Here is a 20,869-nt window from a genome sequence, read left to right as displayed (position 1 = left end):
TTGAGGTCTGTATCTAAACTCAACAGCACAAACAAAACTTACATTTAGCAAGTTATGAAACCCCATGCTTTTAGTTAAATGAGAACTGAATTAAGAAAGGTAAGAAAGGATTAAAAAAAAAGTTGCACCTTGCAGACAAACAGGAGCAGGTCTGCGTGACAGGTGAAGTCCATGGAGAGGAGGAAAAGAGCGAGCTTCTGGACGACGCAGATGCAGCGCTCATGAGATAATGTAAAGGGCAGGAGCTCCACCTCAGGCGTCTCTTTTGCCACTGACGCCTCCGAGTCCAAGGTGGAGCGCGGCCATTCAGCTGTCCGCCTCAAACGGATCAGGTCTTTAAAGTGCTGCCAAAGAAACAGAACCACATGGTTCACTTCAAAATCTGTTTATCACTGCTAATGTGTACTTTGATTTCTGTTGCTACTCCTAATTTGTCCAACAACCACCCCTTAGAGACATTTGGCAAAATTAGTTTTCAAAAGTATCTATTCTCACCTTGGACGTGGCTTGTTTGAGTTTGGCCTGTTCCACCAGCAGCTTGTAGGAGGAGCCTTTGTTGCTCTGAATTTTCTCTTTCTCGATTTGCTCCACTAAAGCTTTCTGTTTGGCTTTCAATAAATTCAACTGCTGCAATAAAAGGAGAATTGATTAACACCCTCACTACACATATAATAGAAAAGACTTAGAGTGCAGAATTTATAATCATCTGCTTTGTTATGGTATAAAAGCAGCCTATAAATGGCACAGGAAGTTTGTGCAAGACACATGTACCTGTTTGTGGTGGACAAGCTGTTTGCGGATCTTTCGTGAATATAGACGATCTAAACTGCTGTTGCTGCCTTTGGCGGATCTGCTTGGATTCTGAGACTGCAGACTGTTATTTATGAAACTCCACTGGTTCCCTGATGAGATTGGAAATAGGAGAACAAACACATGATAAATGAAGAAACATCTCTATGCAGTACTCTACCTTTCAAAAGTTTGGGATCAGTAAAATGTTCATTTTATTGTCAAGAAATCAACTTATTTCCAGCAATGATGTCTTAATTTGATCAAAAGTGAAAGCAGAGACATAATGAAATATTCCTATTTAAAATGTTTTCTATAAATCAAAAACCAACCAATGTTTTTAACATTGATAAGAATTGTTTCTTGATCAACAAATTAGATTATTATATGATTTCTTAATGATGCATAAAATTCAGCTTTATAACATTTTAAAATGTTTGGGTCATTCTCAATGTTTGTCTAATTTACAGAAAGTCTCTATCTTTTATTACTTTTAAGATACAGCCTTTTGAAATTAAGATGTCAAAATCGAACGTTTTAGGACAAAAAAGGCTAAAGGGTTAAAAGCTTTAAGTAAATATTTTTGAATGGAAATTTTCTGATTTCTGAAACTTCTTTAAAAATCATCTGGCTGACCTCAAACTGGTGAACAGTAGTGTTTACAAAAACACACTGAACTTTCATTTCTTAGAGTCTCACCTGAAAAGGATCTTTCTCTGTCTTTTGCCCCAAGAGGTTTCTTAGCTGCACTGGCTTCATCTTCCACACTGGCCACATAGTCAAGCAGTCGAGAGACCAGCATGACCACCCAGCTGATCATGGGGATATCCAACACACCTATAAACACACACAAAACTGTAACATTACCATAAAAACACAGATGAGTATTACATAAAAATCTCACTCTCAAAAACACACCTTCTGTCCTGCGGGGCTGTGCTGCAGTAGTCTGCTGCAGAGGAGATAGCAGTGTGTCCAGAAGGTTCAACAAACCCTCCAAAACCCCACTGTTACTCAAAGATCTTTGGCCAATACAGGACAGCAGCATGAATACCCTGAGGGAAGGAAAAAATGGATTAACATAAGAGGTCTGAGCATATTTAGAAATAGTTCCGATTATGTTATCTTATCTAAAATAAAGAAAAAAGTAGCAATCCTCTACGGACATCGAAGATTGAGTAGCCACTTGCCTAGTACATTTTTTATTTTAATTGCCAGACTTTTTACATGGAAAGCAAGAACAATGCAATGTTTTTTGGTTTTTTTTACATAAATAACTAAATATACATTTAAAACACCATTAAAGTCAAATAAACCGTCTGTAATAAAATAAGAACAAAGCAATAGCACAAATAATAAAAAATAGAACAAAGATGCTAATTAAATAAACAGTGCTTTTCAGGTTTTACTGGTAGATCTAACAGTAGTTAGATACCAAATATGTAGATTAGGTGCAGAAATTGAATAAATTAATCTAATGTAAAATAACTGCAGTCTTCACTGTATAATTTAAATATAGACTAATTCCTATTATTAGTTACAAAAGTTATTCATTCAAGAGCACTGAGTGACTTTTTTCCCCAGACTGTCTGTTGTTTGATTAACATTAAAAACAGACAGCAGCAGGAATCTTAGGCTGTTGTCACTTTAAGACAATGCACAGATCCAATAAACTGATAATCTACACATGCGTTTTTTTCTCTCAACTGTTTACATTCACTTAAGACATAACCGATTGTTTACTAGAATGTTCGCCAAGATGGACATTGACACATTTTTTTGTGAAATTATATCTGCGCTTAACTTTTTGCCTGTAACTCAATTACAGGTGACTGTAATTGTACAATATACAAGCAACTGGCTAATTAAAGACATTTTTTAGTCACCTCACGTAAAATGTATTTGCATATGCGAGTTATTTACTCACATTGTAGAGAGTTGAACACGCCAAAAGAAAACTAAGCCCACCTACACTCAAAACTGGCCCGACATTGCCTGACAGCCGACCATCTGCTTGGTGTGTCCCAGTCTTTATACAACATCGGAAAGAGTGTGTTTTTTGTGTTACCTGTCCTGGGGGAAGATGAGCAGCTGTTCTGAGTTGTAAAGCTCCTGCAGTACATTGGACAGGAACTGGCCCCACCACCTCTCACCTCCACACAGCTGCACCAGCAGCAGACCTGCGTGCAGACGGATCTTAGGAGTCCCACTGATACACAGCTGCTTAAAGAGTTCCTCACATGCCTGGGCGTGAAACGTGTTCTGCAACACTGTGGGCACAGAGTGACCTGAGCAAGAAAGAGGGAAAACCCTTCAATTTGAATAACTACAACAAAGTAAGGTCAATTCAGATTTCATGTCATCTTAAAACAGTGAGGTGGTATTGGAAAGGGCTGCCTTCCTCACCATTACAGCAGTGCAGGAGACTGAGCAGTGTGTCCAGTAGGTATCTGATGATGGTTCGGAGCTGCTCGGTAGAAGAGTTCTGGACCAGCTCTCTGGGGTCATAGTTCTCAGGTAGATGTTTCCTGGTGGCTCCCAGAGATACACGCAACCTCTGGACAGCATGGTGGGCCAGATTGAGCTGTAGCTGGAGCTGAATGCAGTCTTGGTAGGCGGAGAAAACACGGGAATCCTCCTCAACTGCTTTATCAGGTTTGCGCAAGAAGTACTGTGCGTTATTAGCGCTGTTAAGAGGCGGCAGGTCGATGTTCTGAAGAAGCGTCTCAAGTCGATGACAGGCCAGATTATACCTACATGAGAGATTAGCATATTTAACACATCATAACTCCAACTATAACATTTGTGAAATATAAAGTTCAGACCCGTAAAACTGAAAATGTCCACTATTTGACCAAAGCTTTTAATTATTAGCACTTAAGTGTAATTATAAATACACTACCGTTCAAAAGATTGGGGCTGAAAAAGCTTGATCAATGCAGTAAAAACTGTAATATTGTGAAATATTATTACAAATTAAAATAATTAATTTCTATACTAAAATATTTTTTTAAAAATGTACTTCTTCCTGTCTTGGCAGAGCTGATTTTTCAGTCTTCAGAGTCACATGATCCTTTTGAAACAATTCTAATATGCGGATATGGCGCTCAAGAAACATTTCAGTGTTAAAACTGAATTTGGTGAAACGTGATATATTTAATGAATAGAAAGTAGAAAAGAACAGGACTTATTTGAAATAAAAATCTTTTGTAAGATAAAAAAAAAGGTATTTTGGTCAATTTAATGTCAATCCATTCTGAATAAAAGTATCATTTCTTTCAAAACAAAACAAAACCTGAGCCCTTACCGAGCCCAAACTTTTAAATGATAGCATACTTCAGTCAATGCCAATGGCAGCTTAGTTAATTGTGCTTTACAGCCTCACCAACCTGCACTGAATGTCTTCCTGTAGGGCCACCATCATTGACAAATGTTGATCCAGATCTGGCTGACAGGCAGCTTCACTCTCCCCTCTCAGAGGATCATGCATCAGCTTAAGTTCACTTTCCCATGGCAGGATGTAGGTGTGTCCATAATAGAAGCCCAGTGGGATTTTAGCCCGGGCATTAGTGCTGCCGTATCGACCAATCACAGTGATCTGGGGGAGAGTGAATATCAGTGATTTGTTTTTTAAAAATAATTCTCTCGGTTGTAAAGCTTATACAAATCAGACTTCTATTTGACCTGTACACATTTGATTATCATAAACTTGTATAAACCTTCATAAATCTGCAGACGGGAGGGGGCAACAAGTCATGTAGAATTAGAGAGTGTGTGCTGATATCAGTGGCGACCACGAGTCGCCTCCCATCCACTTCCTCCCCAAGAGTCCAAATATCGATGGAAAGGGAGGCCAAGTCAGCGCATGTGGGGATCAGCGCATCCGTCAGCAACACAGGCCGCCCAAAATCTAGAGTCACAAATCGTCTTGCACCTACAGAGAAGGGACATTCTTTAACTCAGATCACATGATCAAAAGATGTTAAAGCATATAGAAAAAGAAAAAGATAAAGAATGATGACTAAAGAGTGTTCTAGAACGTGATTATCAACCAGAAGGCTGAGGCTTACTAGTAGGCCTCAACAAAATTCTAAAGGGGGGCCTCAGTACGACTTGAAAAGTTCAGAGAAGACAACTTGCATTAAAACAATAAGCAGTTATGCTAGGTTCTAAAATATTTTATGGGGAAGAAATTATGAGTAAAAGTGTTCTGATTTTGAACAAAAATCTAAATCGATTTGATAATTTACTATCCCTGTCTTAGTACATTACGACACTTTAAGTGTTTTTCGTATTAATCATTTAAGAATGTCCTGCTATTTTCAGAGATTGAAATACTGCAGCAGGTGCTGTACAGTATATGGGTCACAAGTACCCAAAACTTGCATTTTCGTTCACATATTTTGTTTTTTCTTGTTTTGATATGGAACATTGACAGGTCTGTGCTGCAGTTTGAATTGTTGCAGACATTTTGGGGCCTTGGATGTCTCAACTTTTTTGCCTCCCACTGTCCAACACATTTTCTATTCCTCCCATACTGGCTAAGATATTTCCTCTGGTATTTCTGCTGTAACAACTTTTTTGTTAAAAGAAACAGAGTGTTGGAATGTTCAAAGCTTCTGGTGTTCTTCAATAAAACCAATTGTTAATGAATGATCTCAGTGTACATTTAGATTTTCTGTGTTTATAGCATTTTAATTAACCACATTTTTTTTATTTAATTAAATCATTTTAAGTCTTCCTCAGGGACTGAAGTACCTGAATGCATTCGCTCGATAATTATGGACTGGTGTGGTGGAGGCTGTAGAAAGTGAGAGGCCTGTGAGATTGCCAGTGCCAGGCCACTTCCTATGTGGTTCTGCAATGACAACACACACACATATACATTAGCTGTATGTTCAACTACAGACGTTCAAGTTAACAAACATCCCCAATACTCCCCGTTGCTCATCTCTGTAGCTATAGTTCTCCAAAACTGGAAATCAAAGAAATCTTGCCACATCAATGACTGGACAAATTTAATCTCAGAACACATTTCAATGGAGAAACACAACGCATACAGAAGACACCTGGACCCCATTTTTGACATTTCTTAATATCACACACACATAACTATAAGACGTGTACATTACCAGACACATACCTCCCTGATCCCATTACAGGAAAATAGCACATGCATAATTAACACTATTGATATCTGCTAATACGCACAAGTTGAACAGAACATTACTAAATAATAACATTTAAACAATACGAATATATAAGGAGGTGTTTTTCAGAACTTACTGCTTTGGCTTTCTGTGCGTTTTTATTCTGTGCTGAAAGGTTCACAGGTGGAGGATCAATGACAGATCCTGGGAAGAGTTGAGCCAGTTCCACGCTAATGGCTGCAGACACTGCCTCGTTCGGTGGGGTGAGAGGAGGCGTCATGAACAGCGGGGTCGTTTTAGGGGTGGGTGGGATGACGTCAGAAGGGTGGATGAAGAAGCCTGGGGCGGACGGGTTGGATGGCACTGAGTTGACAACGCCTGATGCTGCGGTGGCTGCCGCTGAGGTGGTCTGGTGAAGTTTGGCCTCCAGCTTAGCCTTCTATTTCATAAGATAATCAATTACATAAAGTCCCAAAGTACTGAATCAATCAAGACATCAAAATTGAAATGAATGAAGAGTGTCTCCATATATGACCTGCTGCTGGAGTTTTAGAAGCTGTTGCTGCTTCTCCTGAAGAACTTGGAGCTGCTGTTCGGCAGACACCATGGCATGAGACAGTGACTGCAGAGCCACCTGTGCAGCTGAGCTCAGGGCGGTGGACGCCTCGCCAACGGTCCCAGCAGACAGCCCTGTCACCGTGGGCGTCACACCAAAGGTGCTCACTACAAGAGAACGTATACGGAAACAGATTTCGCAACATGTTGAAGTTGGTTATGCAAATGTGTTCAACTTCAAATGTTATGCAAGTAACATTTGTCTGTGCGGTGCTTCATGCTGGAATATTGACAATGGACCTTTGTTGCCAGCTAATGTGACCGCACCTTAAAGGGTTAGTTCATCCAAAAATGAAAATTCTTTCAGTATTTACTCACCCTCATGTTGTTCCAAACCTCTATGTGTTTATTTGTTCTGCTGAACACAAAGGAAGATATTTGAAAGAATGTTTTAATCAAACAGATCTCATTCCCCATTGACTACCATAGTATGTATTTTTTCCTACTATGGTAGTCAATGGGGAATGAGATCTGTTTGATTAAAACATTCTTCCAAATATCTTCCCCTGTGTTCATAGAGGTTCGGAACAACATGAGGGTAAGTAAATACTGACAGAATTTTCATTTTTGGGTGAACTAACCCTTTAAAGATGAGGTCCACGATGACGGGGTTGGTTGTAAAAGAATCAAGGTGTGATAGAGAGGAAAAGAAAAGTGGGATATGTACCAGTGAACATACTTGCATCATCCCTCTCCACCCTGGTGCCGTCACTGGTGGAGACGCAAGTAAAGTGCAGGGGTTCGACCTCCAGCAGGCCGGTCAGAGCAGTGAAACTACCCTCTGCCACCCCGCTGCTGTTTACCTTTCCATTACCTGACATTGGATGAGAGAAAAAAAAACTTGTATTTTTTGTTTAAATATTTATTGATGAATGCAAGTGTGTCAAAGGAGAAGAATGCATTGCCACACCTGAGAGAATATCGGACAGATCGATCTCATCCGACTGGACCCCGATGCTGCTACTGAAGGCATTCTTACAAGAAGACCCGCTCACCTCCAGGTCAAACAGTACTGGGTCAAATGGAGAACCGTAAAGACCATATCTGAAAAGAGAAAACCATGACAACACCATTTAATTTCTTTAAAATTATCACATCTACATGCTCATAAAAAAGCTTTTTTGTTCAAGTACATTAAACAAAAGTCTGTTTGTGTATGCTTCTAAATGCAGCAGATCAGCTGACCTGGTCTGCAACAACGCCTCAAGTGGAGTTAAGCGATCCTGCAGCTGCCGAGAGACAGCAGTGAGCAGCGAGGCGCAAGCGGTACTGCAGCCGGCCAGGTCCTCATCTTTCACATAATTTAGCAGGACAAAGTACCAGAAGACAGATCCTGAGAGACAAAGGCAGACAGGAATATAAGCGTTTTGTCAAGAGAAATTACTTTAGTATACTGTTTAAGGTCAGTCTTTTTTTTCTTTTTAAAGAAATGAATACTTTTATTCAGCAATGATGCATTAAACGGATGAAATAAACTTTCCATTCATCAAACAACATTGGGGAATAAAATGTGACCGTTTACACCAAAATTGTAAGCAGGACAACTGTTTTTTACAATGATAATAATAGGAAATGTTACTAATCCCAATCTTTTAAACAGTACTGTAGACCAGTGTTTCCCAACCCTGCTCCTGGAAGCACACCAACAGGGCACATTTTGGATGTCTCTCTTATCCAACCCATATATTTCTGGTCTTGGAATCTCTACTAATGAGCTGATGAGTTGATTCTGTTGTGATGCATTAGGAACAGTTGGAAAATGTGTGGTATCGATGTGTTTCCAGGAACAGGGTTGGGAAACACTGCTGTAAGACTAATAAATTAAAGTGACAAAGTGTGACTTTTTTTTAACAAAATGGTCTTATCACTACAAAAGACATTCACTACAATCAAAAAATTACCTCCTGTGGCAGCAGCAGGCAGATAAGGCATATTATCCAGAAGAGCTTTAAATAAAGCCTGGCCAAAACCCTGCTGACCGGGGTCTCCTTTACCGGTACTGAAACATCAGAAACACTCAACCATTAAGTTTACCGAACAAAAAATATTTATATGTATATTGGACCGTAGATCATTAGTCCTGCAACAAGACTAAATGATAAGACTGAAGATCAGAAAAAAAAAAATACAGAAACGGTTGCAAACTTACCTAATACAAAGTGCAAGAAAGCGAGAGCATTTGTGAGCTATACTGCGGCCGGCCTCGAAGAAGCACGCCCTGATTATATCTGTCAGACGTCTCCTGGTTTTGGTCAGAAGCCCCTCTTTCCCCTCTCTCAAACTAAAGAAATATTAGAAAATGTATTAAAAAGACACGAGATAAAACAGAGTTTAAAAATACAAGCTCACGATGGCATCTCACCTGCAGGGTCCGTTGGAGTAGACCCCTGCCAGCCAGCAGAGGATGTCCAAGATGAGACTCTGACAGTGTTCTGAGCTCTGACTGTCTTCTGCATGCTTACACAAACCTCTTAGCAGCTTTTCATGGAGCTCAGGAAACTGAAGCATTGCACAGCGTTGCACTCTAGGAAATATAAGCAGACACGGACAACAAAGTTATACTATGGCCTGTTTTCAACATTGATAATAATAAGAAATGTTTATTGAGCACCAAATCAGCATATTAGGATAATGTTACACTGAAGACTGGATTAATTAGCTTTGCACCAGGAATAAATTACATTTTATAATATATTCAAATAAAAATGTTTTACATTTTTAAAATATTTCACAACATTACTGTTTTTGCTGTAGTTTGATCAAATAAATGCAATATAAAAGGCTGATTTCCAAAAAAAAAAAAAAAATCATACCAACCCCAAACTTTTGAACGGTGGCATTTTTAATGTACACTTGTACAGTATCTCTTACCGTTCTTTGGGTACAGACGTCTTCTTAAATCTCCTGATTGTGACAGACACTTCCTGGAGCAAGTCACAACCACGCAGATTATCAGGCTTTTTAGGGGCAGACTGAGGATCTGCTTTGGACGTAGAGGCTTTTTCCTGAAAAGGAGAGGGATTTTAATTAAATTAAAATTTAAATTAGATTAAAATTAGTATTGTAGTGGTGGTCACCATATGGCTTTTAACTCTTACTCCATTACAGAGAGCAGATCAAGTAAAGTGCTCTTTCTTTCATGAAGTAATGTAGCTACACAGCCACTAGGGGTCTATAAAGCAGTCAGACAACGTATCAACCAGCACACATCTATATGACGTCAGTGTTTTCAGGAAATAGTGTTTTGAAACAGCATGAATGATTAAAGGCTTACATAATTCAGCTTAAGATTAAGCAAAAGTCAATTACAATTCAAGTGTATTTCTGCTGTACCTTGGTGGCTTGAGCCCTCTGTAGCAGCGACGAGAGTGAGTGAGCTTTACTACTTTGGGGTTTGGCAGAGGGCATCCGCACAACAGGCCTCAAACTATCATCCATACCCTTATCACTCACTGCCTTAATGTGCACTAGGAATGAACGATATTTTCCCCCTGCCATGCCTAGAAAGTGGAATGACACATTTACAGGAAGATTTCATTATTTTGAAGTACAAGAGCTATTTACATGACCAAGACTGTGCCATCTTTTAATGTGTATATAAACATGTGATAATATGATTTTGGTTAGTTATATCCCATTTATTAACACCCAAATGACTTTCATTTAATAGTACACAGTATTTTTTTCTCTGCACTTTTGTTTTGCTGGCACACGGCTGGATGGATGACAGTGGTTGCTATAAATGGCTTGTGATGCTCAAGCGAACCTTTGAGGAGTTTGGGACTTGTAAGGCTTAGCATCCCTGCATGTCCAGACAGATCCAGTCCACTGGACAGCCATACCGGCCCACACAAGATATCATCTTTGTGTTCCTGCAGGAATGGACACAGCCTGGAGCCTGATAAAGAGAGAGATGTATTTCTTAAAGAATGCGGACAGAGATTAACATAACATTTTCAGGTGGTCAAGATGGCTTTTTTCTCTGCACATTTACCTGGTGACTCCTCGATGTCCATGAACTGGATGTCCTCTGAGAAGTCGTGCAGGAGTGGCTGTCCATTCTTCTCTCCATTTGAATGCAGGACATGAGACAAGGGGAAGACAATCTGCCTGTCCACTGCCGTCTCTGCAGTAAAAAGGTTTAACACAAATGGTGATTCAATTGGGGAGTAAAAACAAATCAAACTAATTTATGGTAAACATCCTCACTTTCTTTTTCTGCTGAAAGAGTTATATTTTGTTCCGGGACTCACCGTTAACTTTGCCCAGGCCTGGTGCTTTGTTCTTTAGCAGTGTGACCTGGAGTTGTGGGATGTTAGTAATACTGCTGTTTAGCAAAAACTTGAAGTCCACATGTCCCACCATGCAGGCTTTGGGCAGGACCAGCTCAAACACATGCTCATCCCAGCTGGAGCTGTGAGAGATATTACACATTACATGTGAAAAGGGGGAAAAACAATATGGAAATATTACTGATGATGAGTAACTATTTTGCAATTTGTATAAATATTTATCAACATTAACATAGATATCTGATATTACGATTCTTAAAAAATATTATATGTAACTTTAATTGTTTTCACTGATTCAAATGTTGATTTTAAATGATGCGTTTTACTAGAACTCTTCTTTTGTGGGGGGAGGGGTGAATGTATACCTGTCGCTCTGTAGTTTCCAGGTGCGTGTGTGTTGTGCTGCGTCGCCGTGGTGCTGCTGGTGAAGGTGTTGCGGATGCCGCCTTTGCTGCTGTTCCTGCTGCACCTCCACCCAGCAAGGGGGCACTGTTGCGGAGAAGCGCGGCGTCAGCGTTTCAAAACGTGTTAGTTCCACCAGAGAAGAAAGTGTCTCTGCGGTCAATGGCTGGTCCACCAGGAGGTCTACTCCTGCAAACAGACACATGGCTTACTGTACTGTACATTTCCATGGGTATCAACCACCATTTTACTGCTGTTATGATTTACACAGAAAGAGATGCTCTACATTAGATAACAAAATGAACAATCAAATTCCCAGAAAGCGCACAGTGCATCATCAGTTTTAAATAGACAAAATTCAATTATGCAGGACCAATGGATTTCTCAAGGATTTGATGCGAGGTAGCTGAAGGGGCAAATTAAACCATCTGTTTGATCCAAACAAAAACACTTAAGTTCAATGCCTTCCATTTGTCTCTCACCTGTGATACCTGGACTCGAAGGATTTGATGTGGGTTTTGCTCCGTCCAGTAATTGCTCCGCCCTATTAGACAGGGGGCCGTCGACAAAAATGTCGGCGTCATCAATATCATCACACACACCTCCAATTTGAAGGAAATGAAGCTCTCCACCTTCAGAAAGGGAAAAAAACTTATTGTGGTGACACTTGAAAATATCCCTCTGAACTACAAAAACAAGATTTTTACATTTTCTGGAGCAAATGGTGCTTGCCATGACAAAGCTAGGATGTTTTGGTCACTTAGAAGCCAAGTCAAGAGTTTCTATGATATTCTGGATAATTTGACTTTGTTCCATACATCCTTCAATGTGGGTTTGACATTTTTTCAAGTTTTATTGGCCATTAGGTGAACACTGAAAAGTCAGATACCTTCAAAAAGAACAGCCACCTCTTCAACAAACCATACAATTTGATCCTTCATATGCGTAGCACAATTTGTACACAGTTCATACTAAGGGTTAAGGGCTTGTACACATTTCTAACAGCAAGTATGTTGAATAGAAATGCTTGTCTTCAAACTAATGATTAATAAATACAGTGACTTACAGTAGAAAAAGAAAGTAAAAAAGGCAGAGGTGGAATTCCCCTGTTCTCCCACGAACTCATTCACAGATGTAATTTACACAGACACACTTAACCACTTTTTCTTTCATTAGCTACATGTTTTTATTAATAGACCAAAGCAACAAGTACAGACTCAGTACTATTCTGCTTATTGTTGTCCCGTTGTCAATTTTTTCCTGTGTAAATAATTTCTTCATGCCTTAAAAATATTGAATGTAATTCTACTACACCCTTGCTTCATTTAGGATACATGAATATGCAAATCAGTCCCCACCTCCACTCACTCACAACAAGCTCAGACCACCTGATCCACTCAGTAAACTTTATTGTAGTAAACACTACACCTGGCTTCTCCTGAGACTCCACTGCTTCACAGCAGTTAATGATATGCTAAAGCGCGCCCATGTTGACATTCTTTTGACTTAGAAAATGGGTGTTTTCAAAATGCATTTTTGAGACTGCCTTTAGTATACAGCAGATTTTAAGACAAAATACTCAGTTTTCCAATACAATTGCCGTTGAGTGATGAATTTGAACATGGTCTTAAAAAAAAAGAATATATATATATATATATATATATATATATATATATATATATATATATACACACACACACACATACACACACACATATTAAAAACTTGATTTTAACCACAGGAGTCTTTAATCCACAGGTCTTAAAGTCTTTTAACCACAGGCTTTTAATTCAGCCAATTAAAAAACAAGATATAACCAGTACACTGAAAAAAAACTGACTTCCCAAGGTCATATCTCAGGGATGCCAGTGACTCAGTGGCCATATTTTAGAGCAAGTCTGACCACTATGGTTAATAAACACTTATTGGTAACTATAGTGATGAGGTATGTGTGGGCATCAAGCTAAACTGAAACAAACAGTGAATCTCCACACCTCACGTTCCCTTGTTGGTGAACAACACATTAAGTACCCTGTTGTAACAGTGGTAAACAAAACAGTCTGGGTTGAATCACAAATGAATAGGTCAATTAGGGATGCACCGATACCAGTACCCTGATACTTTTCTCATGTACCCATCTTCGTAAAACTACCCAGATACAACACACCAGATACCATTAAGGGGCCGCAGCCGCCGCACCGCTTTTTCCTTTCCACAAACACCATGAACATAGGTGCACCGCATATGTCGTGTTGCTTCTATTATGAGCGCGCTTACCGCGCAGCTACATTTGAAATAACGAATTAGCACATGATATGTAAACGGCCCCTTATGGCAATGTGGTATTAGCCTAACCTCTCGTCAGTTGAGCAGGTAGTCGGAGGAGTAACGTCCGCCGTTTGGAGATATTTAATGATAAGCGATGATGATAAAAGTAGAGCAGACTGCAAACTATGATCTGCTAAACTGTCAAGAGGAGAGTTGAGAAATAGCCCCTTTAACACAAGCAATTTGACTATACAAGTTGTGTATTTACTTTGTTACAGTCAGAAAATGAAAGACATCTGATGAAAAGAAGAACTGTAATGGTTTTATTACGTACTCATATCGGTACTTGGTTATCGGCAAGTACCGAAATGTAAGTGCTTGTCCCTGGTCTGAAACAAAGAGGTATCGGTGCCTCCCTAAGGTCACTAACTGCGCACTTGCTTACCTTTTGTGCAGGCACATAGCCGGTCGGTGCCAGAGCAGTAGGTAACAGAGACGAAGGGATCCACCTCCTCTGTCCCCTCTTTCTTGGGTGGCTCCACTTTTGCTAATACCTCTAGGTTGGACAAGTCCAGAATCATGATGTAACCCGCCTGTGTAGTCACCACCAGGTGTCCAAGTCCGGGCACCTCTCCTCTCTTCTCCTTCCCAGCAGCTGCTCCCGCACTTGGGCCAGCCGTCACTGTGGACGCCACTGACCCCGTGCCATTTTTGAGCCCAGAGGGTGTCGACTCCTCGGACGTTTCCTCCCCATCGTCCTCTCTGCCATCTAGAACATCTGGTGGCAAGAGGAGGAGAGACGTGACGGCATCCCGTGGGTCACGAATCTGCTGCACCTTCACTGGTTCCTCCTCCAGGGTTACGATGCGGGTGGAGTAATTCAACTTGTAGAGTGCCAAGTATCCGCCGCCACCACTGCTCCCCAGAGGCCTGGAAGTATGGGCCTGCTGCTGGTCGAGAGGGGGCAGGATGAGAGGGGTCTGTGGAGGAGAGATGCCCGAGTGGGGGTCATGCCCATTGGCCAATGTCTGTCCTTTGCGATGGGCACAGAGGGCCGAGTGCAAACGGTTTAGGGTGTTTAACACCTCCACCTGATTGATAGCACTAAGGGACTCTACGGAGCATGGTTGAAGACCGACTAACAAGTGTAAACCATCGCTGCAGGGCGTTATGGAGTCCACATACAGGTTCTCTTCTTCTAATGCTTTTGGCAACCGTAAGCACTGCACCAGAGAGCCCGGCCGTGGAGCCAGTGAGCTCCACTTTTCCCCATCCAGAGGTCCGAGCCCAGCCGCCGCATCCGCAAACTGCTGGATGTATGTGATGGGAGGGTCCTGCAGCAGCAGCTGCTCATGTGAGTCAAACTCCATCTCGATAATCTGCGGGACGGTGAAGCCCTCCTCATGAAGTCCTTTACTCATAAGGTTGTTCATTTGGGTGAACACCTTCCCTGAAGACTTCTCGTCTGCTTCCTTGATGCTGTACAGGAGAAGTACGGGCATAGTCCTATGCACAGGGGCGGCTGGTGGAAGCTTCGGAGAGCCCAGGTCTGTGGGGGGATTACAGGACTCGATTTCCATGGGACCCTGGTCTGTTGCAAGCCCCTCAGGGGCAGCAGTCCTTACTGGGCTGTCCATGGAGCGACGAGACAGAGGGGGACCTAGTGGAGAACTAGCCGCTGACCGGTAGCTTAGCAGTCCGCCGGCCAGCAGGCAGGGGAAGGGAATGTTGTGGTGCTCAGCCAGCCTATCCTTTGTCTTATCAGGTTTAGGAGGGCCCAATGAGTGCTGCGGGTTGGCCCCCAACTCCTCCAGATCTTTAACGGTGTCCTCCAGCACACTGGCCACCACCTCCCACTGCAACTTCTCAGGCTGCTGTAGGACACTGAGAGCTGTGACTCCCAAACTCACCTCCATCGTCTCCTTCTGACCCAGTGGGCCTACAAAAACGTAAGGAGGAAGAACAATAAGTAGAATGCCTATTGACAAAACTTGGTGTAGATATAAAAACAAGTAATGAATAAATGTTGTTGATTCAAGAGAATCAATGTTTTACCTGTGACTGACTCTGATCTGGAATGCTCTTCGCTGTCCGAGTCCTCTATCTGGTCATCGCTAGAAACAAAAACACAGGAAACGTTCAATAAATACAATAATAGGGTATAATGATTTAAAATTATTTGCAAAAAGTGAGTAAATGTAGGTTTAGAACCTGTCCCCCTCTAGTTTGGGTAAGTCAGAGCAGCAAGTGGCCTCCTCTAGCCAGGAGAGCGTGGGTCTGCGTGATTCTGTGCCCATGAGAGACTGCTGCTCGCTGCCAGACAGGATCAGCTGCCTCAGGATGGCTGGGTCATAAGGGTTCACCTCGAACTTTAAATGCACCTGCACAGGAGAGAAAAACATTGCAATACAGTGAGATACAGGCGCATTGCATCTTTCAAACACACTTTAGAGATGATCAACAAACCTTCATAAGCTTTGAAACATCCCAGATGCAAATCTTTCCCCTTTTGGTTGCCGTAGCAAGGAAATGAGGGCAGCTACCGAACCCATAACACACGATTTTATCCGAACCATCTGCACTGGGACACTGAGCAGGGCTGGTGGCCAAGGTGACGGATAGTGGAACGTTTTGGGTGTGCTCTCCTTTCACAAACGGACAATTCGGAGAATGGCGCTCGTGCTCAGACCTAAAGAAACATTAAACGTAGTAATGGAATTGTTCATAGCAATTGGAGTGATTGCAGCACTTGGCCTTCGTTAAGGTACATTTATCTAAAGCTTTTCATAGCAGTGCAATTTCTACTGTGTGAGTGAGTGTGAGGCACTGAGGGCTGATTTTAGTGGGATGCTTCTCACCAGGGTTCATCTGTAGGTTCCCAGCACACCAAACACACACTGCAGGTGAAGCACATGGCCCGGTCATCACCTGTAGATGCAGGCTAGTAGGAAAAAGAGTGAGCTGTTAGCGCCATCTACAGTGCAAAGAGACATTCAGGGACCTCACTAAACAGATAAAAATAGACCAGTCAAAAGACAACAGGTAAACAAACCGATGTTGTGCAGTGAATAAAGACGATAAATCATTGCACTATATGTCCCAAATAAGGGCTTTGATGAGCACTTTCCATTTTTTATTTTTTGTCCAACTTCTTTATTTTCAGTACAGTCCTTTAATGTAACTTCAGTTTATAATTCATCACATTTTCCAGTTTCATTCTTTATTTCTTGAACTAACAGAATGTCCCTTTGCTGTGGCATCACCCTTTCATCCACAACACAGAGCCTCTGTTCTCCCCTCGCTCTGTTCAGTTGGCATGACAACAGGGAACATGGGTGAGAGGAGTAGTGTGGTCTCCTTGGTTACAGCGCAGCTCAAACCTTCTTGGCATGCATGGTGACACGAGTAGAGACAATACATCAGGTACCATCATCGGGAATTCCCAGATATCAAAATAAAACTGAAATCAAAACATTCCTGAAATGATCTTTGATCTCATAATAGCCATTTCAAACATTATTGATAGTTAATGTTTAAACAATCCTGGATTTATTTCTCCTTTTATTTTTTTACTGTCAGAATAATTCAAATTGGTTTCATTTCATTCTTGTTGACCTAGTCTGTATCACTATTTGGAAGTGAAATAATTTTGAGCTCAATCCAGCTTTCAAAATCAGTCATTGGCCGGGATCAGACTGCAGGAGATTTTAAATCTAACCGATAGTGAAATCTGGTAGCATCACACACATGAGATGAATCTTCACAGATTTTCTTCTTTCAAATCTCAAACCTGCACACATTACAAAATCCGAAAAAGCGGATGTACTGTGTTCAGGTGTAAATACCTAAAGTTTCCACCAGAAACTCCTGTAGTCTTATGAGCCCGGCTTATGAGAAAACATTCAAACAGTGAAAAGAGAAACCAAACATAAAACATACCACGCAAAAAGCAAAGCGGACCTGAGAAGAGAAACTTAGGGCAAAATTTAAAGGGGAGTCAATTTTTAAAAAAATCATTGCCATGGTGATGACACAAACCTGATGATAAAAGCCCGCCTGGGCCATTGGATCAGGCTGAGCCCATCTGTAGCCAGAATGAGGCCAGGATGTGAACGTCTCTCTCCTGTTAGCTTCACTGTACATCAGAGACCTATACACAACACACAATATTAAGTGAAACGAGATCTTCGGTGAAGAGCACACAAACAGACCTACAAATAAGTCTATTAAAACTAGCTTTTTACACTTTATTTAGAAAACATGAAATGTCCTTGCAACCACTGTTGTACCACAGTGTGGTTACTTAAGGTGTTCTGGGTGTTTTTAGAGGTTTTTCCTTATTGCAACCAGCTGAAAGAAACCAAATCTCAACGGTTTACAGGTTTATAGATGTGGCTTTGGTCCATTCATCAACACAAGTCCCATAGCTCGTCAGGTGATAATAAAAGTCTGATTGTTTATAAAAGTAATAGCACACCTCTCACGCACTATTTAAGGCAACCTTTACAATTCAGAATGCTGTAATGCAATCACAAATAATCTCACACACATAAAAAAATAAAATGTAAGTGGGCCCGTTTCATGCAGTTACCTGTCTACTGAGCGTCCGGGTCCTACACCTAGCTCTGGCCTCCCACTCGGTAAGAGGTATGAGAGTCTGTCCATGACCGAAGAGGCGACCGATAGGGCCGCCACATTCTGATTCAGCTTTTTGAGCTCATTCACGATGGCACTTGTTACCACTCTCAGCACGTGATGAGGAAGATGGAAGGTCACGGTCGCCCACTGGAGAGAGAGACATTCATTTTCAACAGCATTCACAGCAGAATAGGCACTAAAGATTGATAATGTACGTATTTTTTAAGAGTCTGTAGCATCTGCAAAGATTTTTCAAGCCAAAGCATCTAAACATTTCTAATCTGAAAAGTCTGAACAAGTCTAAACAAGCTTGTTCATAGAAATCCTGGCTTATTTGAACCTCACACTTATTTAAGCCGCCAATGTTCAAACAAAATGTGAAATAACTTTCCAAGAGCCGGGAAAGTTCCAGAACCCAGTGCATTTGACAGCGAGTGAGAAATCCATCATCGTAGCTGATGCTCATTGTTACAGCAGTGCGATCTGGATGTCAGCCAAATTACAGGGGAAAAAAGGAAGCTTGGATGACTACACGAGGGGAGGGAATGCTGCACTTACTTTCATTTTAGCACATGAGGCTTATGCCATGGTCCACTGCAAAACTGACACGACTGCAGTAATATACTGAAGGTTTGGAGGACGCAGGGGAGAAACATGCCGCCATTATTAACTTCACTGGTCAATTTATTTTAAGAGTGCTGATCTAGGATCAGATTCATGCCTCTTAGATAAATAGAACTTATGTAAAAATACCTAGATCAGCATTTATAAAGAGGTTCTAATAAACACAGATTGTAAATAAAAGTGCAGAATGCAGATAACCGATTATCTTGTTTTCTCATTACACAGATGTGATCTGTAGACACTAACCACAAAAGAAAAGAAATCACTGATCTCTGTACATATTTTGCATCCGATACAGAGACTTCAGTAATGAGAGCTCAAGATCAGCCCAAGAGCCCAAGAAAGAAAGAAAGAAATGTTACAAAGTATATATTTATTTTATTTAATGTTAATTTATTATTATATTTTAATCATGTATTGTTACTGTTATTTTATTATTATTGGCAATTTTTAAAATATATTTTACTTTATTTTTAGAAACAATTTCAGTCTATTTATGTTATTTTAGAGGTGTAACGATACACGTCATTATTCGAAACAAATCGCGATCCTGAAATCATGATGCTGAAATCGCGATACTATACTATCGATTTATTTAAAGCCAAAATATGTCCCGCCTCTCCCACTATTAATACACTATACATATATCTAAAATGCTTATTTTAGTCAAATTACAAAATAATTATTGTATTATTGTTGCCTGCAGTGGTAATTATTGTTATTACTGCAAACTGCAGGCACATTATTATTTTTTATTTTTTTGTTTAATTTGTTTATTTGTTTTATTGTATGTAAAGAGTACATTAAAACTGAAAATTAAGACAAAAAAGGAAGAAAGCTGCAATTAGTAAAGTTTTGCTCCAGAGAGTCTGGACACAAACTAAAGTCACACCCAGTCATGCGTTACTCTGTGAACTGAGTGTTCCTTTGTGCTCTTCTCTTTGCATTCTAACAGCAGCACATGGGACAGTATGCACTTAACACAGAGAGAGTCTTAGATGAACCTCAGCTCCGTTGAACTTCAGGTGTATCAATGGGAGCCTTTGATCATCCTCCTGATACTGCAGGGCTACTGATACACCACCAAGCTCTGCAGCACCGCTGTTCAATACAGTGTGTGTGTGTGTCTCTCCACAGATCACTGTGAGGATGCATCTCATGAATAATCCATACGCTGTAATGCTTCATGACTCAACTATTCTTGCTTATTAAAAAACACACACAACACAGTCAGATTGCATTACATCAGCAAACATGTCGCAACACAGACTGTCAGGAGATTTTAATCCAACTTCATAGGGTGCACAAATTTAAGAAAAAGTAGCTTGCGAGAAGCTCTGCAGTCCTGAAACATGAAGCCAAATCCCAGCACTGCACAATAATGAATAGATGAGCAATACTACAACGTGTCTGAGGGAGAGAAGGAGAGAGAGCACCAGCACTGTGATTGAAGAACACTTTAAGAGTGTATCCTACAATCCTTTCACTGACAAATCAGATATGGCTATGAATTAAATAAAAACAATTCTTGATGGGAAACATGTTCTCTGCTTTAGAAAAATTATAAAGTGTGCAATGAAGTTGCAATTGCGAGAACTTGGACTTGACTGATACTCAAAGAAAGATCAAAATAGTGACTATTCAACCTATAGTAGGCTAGGCTGATAATTAATTAGGCTAAATATATTTCTCCACACTTAGAACAGTCAGATATCTTATGAATGATGCATCCTCCTTCCTGTTGGACTCACCTTTGCCACTTTGTGATTGGCCGCCGTCTCATGTGAGGTATTCTCCAGGCCTTCTTTAAGCTGAGTGAGAAAGAGATCATAGCCCTCTGTGTTGGAAACATCCACCTTCTCCATACAAGCATACAACATCTGCTGGGCCTGCAGGGGAACAAGATGAACATTTCATGCTTGCGACCTATTCAAACCTCAGAGGCACAGAATATTCATCTAAATACAGAGCAGAGAACTTGCAGGAAAGGAGTTGAACATGACAATCCATCACACACAACGTAACTGCACAATGAATGGCCTCCTCATGTCTGTATTTCCTCATGATGATACCATTAGACTCCTTCAGATT

At 40.8% G+C, this 20,869-nt stretch overlaps 1 protein-coding gene across 11 annotated transcripts in view; it reads right to left on the bottom strand.

Moving 5' to 3' along the window:
• birc6 (baculoviral IAP repeat containing 6) overlaps positions 1-20,869 on the bottom strand; it is a 92,590-nt gene that overhangs the window by 61,588 nt on the left and 10,133 nt on the right. For 6 of the 11 annotated variants that reach the window (XM_039669528.2, XM_039669561.2, XM_039669570.2 and 3 more), the window contains exons 3-35: positions 20,530-20,667; positions 18,108-18,301; positions 17,555-17,666; positions 16,375-16,457; positions 15,983-16,205; positions 15,728-15,897; positions 15,572-15,630; positions 13,962-15,455; positions 11,731-11,880; positions 11,212-11,437; positions 10,808-10,968; positions 10,549-10,680; positions 10,321-10,452; positions 9,888-10,054; positions 9,426-9,559; positions 8,917-9,078; positions 8,704-8,835; positions 8,456-8,553; positions 7,740-7,887; positions 7,465-7,598; positions 7,222-7,368; positions 6,475-6,662; positions 6,076-6,378; positions 5,548-5,647; positions 4,509-4,723; positions 4,179-4,387; positions 3,196-3,542; positions 2,858-3,077; positions 1,708-1,844; positions 1,489-1,626; positions 772-902; positions 496-627; positions 129-344 (exon numbers count right to left, since the gene is read on the bottom strand). In XM_039669528.2, coding sequence (XP_039525462.2) covers positions 129-344; positions 496-627; positions 772-902; positions 1,489-1,626; positions 1,708-1,844; positions 2,858-3,077; positions 3,196-3,542; positions 4,179-4,387; positions 4,509-4,723; positions 5,548-5,647; positions 6,076-6,378; positions 6,475-6,662; positions 7,222-7,368; positions 7,465-7,598; positions 7,740-7,887; positions 8,456-8,553; positions 8,704-8,835; positions 8,917-9,078; positions 9,426-9,559; positions 9,888-10,054; positions 10,321-10,452; positions 10,549-10,680; positions 10,808-10,968; positions 11,212-11,437; positions 11,731-11,880; positions 13,962-15,455; positions 15,572-15,630; positions 15,728-15,897; positions 15,983-16,205; positions 16,375-16,457; positions 17,555-17,666; positions 18,108-18,301; positions 20,530-20,667 — 6,732 coding nt within the window. The remainder of the gene's footprint in view (positions 1-128; positions 345-495; positions 628-771; positions 903-1,488; positions 1,627-1,707; positions 1,845-2,857; positions 3,078-3,195; positions 3,543-4,178; positions 4,388-4,508; positions 4,724-5,547; positions 5,648-6,075; positions 6,379-6,474; positions 6,663-7,221; positions 7,369-7,464; positions 7,599-7,739; positions 7,888-8,455; positions 8,554-8,703; positions 8,836-8,916; positions 9,079-9,425; positions 9,560-9,887; positions 10,055-10,320; positions 10,453-10,548; positions 10,681-10,807; positions 10,969-11,211; positions 11,438-11,730; positions 11,881-13,961; positions 15,456-15,571; positions 15,631-15,727; positions 15,898-15,982; positions 16,206-16,374; positions 16,458-17,554; positions 17,667-18,107; positions 18,302-20,529; positions 20,668-20,869) is intronic. The other 5 variants (XM_039669553.2, XM_089120329.1, XM_089120331.1 and 2 more) reach the window with 3 other exon arrangements.

Source organism: Pimephales promelas, chromosome 15 (genome assembly GCF_988280905.1).
Source record: "Pimephales promelas chromosome 15, fPimPro1.hap1.1, whole genome shotgun sequence".
Classification (NCBI taxonomy): Eukaryota; Metazoa; Chordata; class Actinopteri; order Cypriniformes; family Leuciscidae; genus Pimephales; species Pimephales promelas.
The sequence above is the reverse complement of the archived record's forward strand: the minus strand, read 5'-3'. Positions and strand labels throughout refer to the sequence as shown.